The sequence below is a fragment of the Cariama cristata genome, unplaced genomic scaffold (assembly GCF_000690535.1).
Source record: "Cariama cristata isolate BGI_N322 unplaced genomic scaffold, ASM69053v1 scaffold4027, whole genome shotgun sequence".
NCBI lineage: Eukaryota > Metazoa > Chordata > Aves > Cariamiformes > Cariamidae > Cariama > Cariama cristata.
Window position 1 is genome coordinate 82,767 of NW_009624790.1, and position 6,000 is coordinate 88,766.

Below are 6,000 nucleotides of genomic sequence, written 5' to 3' on the forward strand. Positions count from 1 at the left end.
AGTGATTTATTATAGACCAAAATAATTGATAAATGTGCTGTGGACACAAGGATTAGAGGTTTAGTAAATGAAATGAAAGAGCTGAAACTACAAGCGAACCGTTCCAAAACAAAGCATGTTTTAATACTGTTACATGTAGTCATGCATCTAGAAATAAAGAAACATAGTCCATATTTAAAAGACAGTGAAATGTTCTCTGGTCAGAAATGACATTTTAGTCCTGTTTTGTATCAGTAGATAGTGATACTGATCAGGTGATGCTTACTTTTAGTTCCTGATGCCAAAGGGCCTCTTTAAAATCCGAAACAGTCTCATCAGAGAATACTGAGTATGGAAACTGGCTCCAGGTGGCCCTGCTTGAGCAGGGGGGATTGGACAAGTTGGCCCTCAGAGGTCCCTTCCAACGTCAACTGTTCTGTGATTTGGAGATGGTATTACTTTATTTTCTGTTGCTGCATTTGATAAAGCAATACTGTGTCTCATTATAGAAGAATGCTGGTAATTGGAAAAAAGCACTATGAGAATGATTTAAAGGCCTGGAAAGCAGATCTTAGTGAATGCAATTCACTTCACGTGATAAATTAATGAGTGACTTGCTTACTCAAGAAGTACCTGCATGAAAAATAAACTTGAACTCTTTAATCTAGCAGACAGAGATATGACAAGATTCAGTATTGGCCAACTGAAAATGGGCCAGGCCACTTTAAAGATAAAATATGCAAGTATTGCTACACAAAGTAGCTAATTATTAAAAAGAGCACCTGTGGTTCATGTGAAATGCTTCATCACTGACTATTTTAAAATCAAAATTGACTTTTTTCACTTAAGTAAAGTGTAGCTTGAACAGGGAGTACTTTAGGGAAGCAGCACATGATCAGTGGTCTCTCCTGGCTTTGTAATTCCTGAGGACATAGAAGCTTCGTGCATGTTATCTTCAGAAAATTTATTTTGCTTTGCTGCCTAATTTGAATAGAAGGATGGCATCCACTTCAAAGGTTTTTGTTAATAACAAAGGGATCTATTTATTTTGAAAAGCAGAGCAAAGTAGGTTCCATGGTGTCTCACTTCATTTCTTTACTAACTATAGCTGCTTTAGTAGTGGCTCATTGCAGCATAGTTAGTGGTCTTAACTTAATTTTTAAAATGGAGCAATTGTGATTAAGAGCAAGCCGTTTCAATAGAGAATAATAGGCAGACTGCTGAGAAGTGAATGGGGTAATGCGAAGAAAGAAGAAACTACATGCAATTCACTTACAAATATGGGCATTTAAGATTTTATTTTTAACATTGTCCAAACCCATGTATTTGTCGCTACTACTGGAAAAAAAAATTACTTCATTTGAGTATGCCACCCAAGTATGAACTGTTTTCAGACTCTTATGCACAGATACATTTAAGTGAGAGAAAACACCCTGTTCTCTTTGGCCTGTTTATTTTAAAGATTCAGTTGGGCTTTTTTTGGTTTTTGGTGTTTTTTTTTGTGTCAAATGTGAGACAAAGCTTACAACTAATTCCTGGTTGTGACATACAGTATGAAATCTCACATACGTGTTTTTGAACGTATGTACTTCTGCAAGAACAAATGTTCATCCAATAGCTGAAGAAATGGTCTGCCTTAATTTTTATGACTTTTGAGTAACCTACATGTCAAAGGGAAGCTCTGAAAACAAATCTATTTTGTTTTGTTTTTATAGCAGAATAATTTCTACAAGTTGCTACTCTGGTATATCCTCTGGTAACCCACAAAGAAATGACATCAGAGTGGCAGAATATCTAAATAACTGGGGTGGAGAAATGAACCATTATGCTTTGTTTCAGCCATCACTTTATTCTCAGTTTAGAGTTAATATTTTTTGGCTTAAAATACCTTGTTTAATCAAATTCTTTTCCCCTTTCATATTAATATTGTTTTGACCTTTAACTTGCATAAAATTGAGTATTTCTGGTTTTGTATAACTACTTGAGGTAATGGCTTGTCATACCTACATATTCCAATCTTGTTTTCCATTTTTCCTTGGGCAAATGGAGGCTTTTATCTACCATGCTGTATTCTTTCCATCAGATACAGTATTTATTGCTATGAAAAAAAAAATCTTAAAAATTACCTCCACCTCCTCAGTACCACATAATTTTCTGCCAGCTTCGGGGTGGGGGGGGGAGTGCTTGTTACCATTGAGTTGAAATAAACTGTGAATTGCATTTACATTCTTTGAAATAAACTGAATTACATTGAGTAAGTATGATTTTTAAAACATACTTGCTGGTTTGGTAAAGAGCTTTGGAAGTCCTGTTGCATTCTGTTTCTGTTGCTTTATTTTCAGTACCAGCAGAGACGTCAGCAAGAAAATATACAGCGTCAAAGCCGAGGAGAAGCCCCTCTTCCTGAAGAGGACATCAATAAACTTTTTAAACCACCACAGCCCCCTCCAAGAATGGAATCACTCCTTATTGCAGGTATCATTCTAGCAGCCTCTTCAACTCATCTTTTCACATACAAATGTTACCTTGGGGGAAAAAGTGCAGTTGTTATCTTAGAAGGCATCTTAATTTTTCATTACCTTTGCCATTATGGTGTGATATTTTGGCATTGGTGTAGTATTCCAAATACTGTCCTTCATTTGGTCAAAGGCAGTGGTTTCAACCTGTGATCTACAGCCCTAGTGTCTGAAGTATTGCTGGGGAGGGGAGGTGTGTGGAAACAGCTAAGAAAAACAACCTTATTGCTATTAGGCAGTCCGTGCCTCTGTTAGAAAGTGAGCTTCCACACGTAGAAGAATTTTACACCATCTAGGAAGGTAACTGAGTTATGTTACTGATATGAACATACGTATTTTTTGAAAGCAAGCCACTGGGATTGAATTGGAATAATTTCTTTGATCTCTATGGCCAGAGTTCTAGGGAAACTGTTCCCATCTCACTGCACCCCAAGGAGCATTAAAATGTAAACGAGAACAAACCATAGGTATTTTTCATTGTGTCCCACCTGTGTGCCTCCCTCCATTTTCTTCAGTTTTCTGGTATGCTGCAGTACGTAGCCACAGTTTGGTACAAAAGTCGGTGCCTGTCCTGTGCCTCCTGGAAGGGCAGAAATACCTGGGACCTCACAACAGCAAGAAAGGGCAGAAAACCTAAGATACCCTGCTAAGTAATCTAAATTAGGAAAACATCATGAGAAAGCAAATTGTTTAACTATAGCAGGCTTTTGGGTCAGTTAGCTATCACCTTGTTTTGTACTGAGAGGAAATTAAACTGAAATCCTGGTGATTTAGTATGCACAAAAGAATGATTTGACATTTAAAAAAAGAAAAAAAAAAACTTAATTTGAACTACCACTCTTAAATTTTGGAGTGACCAAGAGATTATTATTTTAATAGTAATATTTTTTCATATTGCTAATAAGTACTGCTTGTAGAAGAAAAAATATTTTTGATTTATTATTCCTTGCAGAGTCTTTCAAAAAAACTATTGTTTTGATAGTTTTTACCAGTTAATGAATTCGAGCAGCATTAAAGTATTTAAACATTCAGCTTTAGCATAGCTTAAAAATGCAATGGAACTGTGTATGTGTGTACATGTGTGTTTTATGAAGGTGATAGCTTAGGATGAATCATCTCTTTTGAGAGGAGGAATCAAAAACTATTATACTTAAAGGAAAAAACAGTTTTTAAGCCAAAGCACTCTCTTTGTTCTTTTACCATAGTCAGGGGAAGAATTGAAAGCATCCACTTCAACTTAGATGAGGTAAAGTTTGTGGATAAAGAATAAAAGTCTAGCTCTTTTGTCTCTGAGGCATTTAAAAACTTTTCAAATAGAGCATTAAATTGAGAGTTTATTGGCCTTCTAAACAGTCTTAATTTTGATTAAAGTGGCTTCATGTTTTGCTATTCCTAGCTAACAAGGGAAATAACTTGTAACAGTATAGCAATATGTGTATAAAAATGTTTTGATGGGCACATTTGCTTGTAAAGCACTGACAAGCCTTCATACTCTGATGATTTTTGAAATAGCTAATAAAGTGAAATATTGATGGAAAAAAAGGCTAGCAAAGTGTCAAACAGGAGTACCACAATTTTCAATCTGCTACCGAAAAATATTTGTTACATATATTTTAATAGGGACAGCAGATGCATAAAAACAGAATTGAAATTCAATCTCATAGTATTTTTAGAGCAACTAAATCGAACAATTACTGTGATTAAGCTTCCACTACAGCAACAAGAATTGTTGATTCTTTTTTATTGTCACATGTCTTTTGAGAAATTGTACATAATAGAATTGTAGGAAAATTAAGGGGTTTTTGAGCATAGCAGTTTACCTATTCTGCTAATTTAGTTTCTTCTTCTTCCCAAACCTATTTGGGAATACTGAAAAGGTGTAAAATACCTAAGTGTAGAGTAGTTGAACTGTTTTGGTTGCTTCTCTGTATAAATCCTGACTGATTCACATACGTTTGGCTTTTTATAAACAATGTTCTAGGTTGTCTTTCTGAATTTCAAAACTGACAACAGTTTATTCTTCTTTCCTATTTACAGGTCAAATTAATACCTACTGCCAGAATATTAAGGAGTTTAATGCACAGAACCTGGGCAAGCTTTTCATGGCTCAGGCTCTCCAAGATTACAACAACTGAAGAAACTGTACTGTAGCCCTCAACAGGAAAAGTTATTTACAGTTTTATGCTGTTCATGATCCTCTTGAAAATTTAGTATATTGGGAAAAGAGTCTTGTAAAACAGAGTCAGCTTGGTTTGTATAGAATTCTCCTGTAAGAAAAATAAAGGCAAATTTTAACAATATTTTAGTATTTCCTTGTTTGTTGGCCCTATTGGACTGGAATTTTCTGTGGTCACTCAGGTTTTCTAAATGTTTGGCTGTTATTCATATTTAGTCATAGCAAATAATACAGGTTTTATTTAACTTGGAATCTGAAAGAAAAACAAATTATTACAAATGTTCAGTATAGCTGACTTCACAGAAGAAATTTAAGATTTCCCAGTTTTGGTTGAGAACTTACAATCATAATGTGCTAGTCACTTGGAGCAGTTGCTCATTTCTATTTTAATCTGTTTGGGCAGCCTGGTGTGAGGGACCTTCCATATCACAAATATTTAACTGGCTTCACATTTGGAACATGCAAAACTAGTGTTATGTGGAGACTGATCCCCACCATATCATGCTAAGCTGTGTTCCCATTTTTTGTTGCCACCACCAACTGGATTGAAATCCAGTGATGCTGCTGAAGTCTTCATGACAGAAACTAGAAGTAGCTAGCCTGGAGCAGCTAATGTGGTTTAAATGGACACCATACCTATTCTGCATTAACTTTGCCATCTGCGTGTGCCTTTATTCCTGAACTTGGGCATATCTTTTTAACAAGAATGTTAATTTAAAGGTTTAGTACATGGCAATTCTCACATGTTACTGTCATTGATATTTTTTTTTTCCCTTGAGTTCTTTCTTGCATGTCATGTGTTACGAGTTCTGAGAGCCTAAAATGGCTGAAGGAGTGTGGTTTGATCTTTTAAAATAAATAACATCCTCTAAATATGGACCTAGCATGGAATATTTCAGCCTCTAAGGTGAATGTTTTGGAAAGTCAAAAGTGTGTGAAAACTGAGGGTTAGACCAAGAACTTATTCTTTTCCAGCCTAAACTATAGTGATTGCAGTATTTATCTAAATATGGATGCAAATTTTGTTCAACCCTCACATATCTGGCAAATTGCCAGTCTGATCTTTTGCCTTGGAAACTTTGGGCACCTTTGTTCTAGCTTTCATACAGTGAACTTCTCTGAAATCAAAGATTAGTTAAGTATCCTGCTACAGTGCCACATGATTGAGTTTCATTTCCTATACAAATAAGGTTCAAACCATGTTAATTTTCTGATTTTCTGAAGGACCAAAATAAGGTTCAAACCATGTTAATTTTCTGATTTTCTGAAGGACCAAAATAACCACTGGGGAACAGAAGTAGGAGCAGATAATTAGCCTAAGATGAGATA

General features: G+C 35.5%; 1 protein-coding gene across 1 annotated transcript in view; it reads left to right on the forward strand.

The window, feature by feature from the left end:
- The window catches only part of EIF3H (eukaryotic translation initiation factor 3, subunit H), a gene marked incomplete at its 5' end in the record, with an annotated part of 66,179 nt that extends 61,384 nt beyond the window's left edge, over window positions 1–4,795 (forward strand). Inside the window, 2 exons of the mRNA XM_009703301.1 lie at window positions 2,322–2,454; window positions 4,533–4,795. Of these exons, the coding sequence (XP_009701603.1) occupies window positions 2,322–2,454; window positions 4,533–4,630 (231 nt within the window). The remainder of the gene's footprint in view (window positions 1–2,321; window positions 2,455–4,532) is intronic.
- Window positions 4,796–6,000: the final 1,205 nt, after the last annotated feature.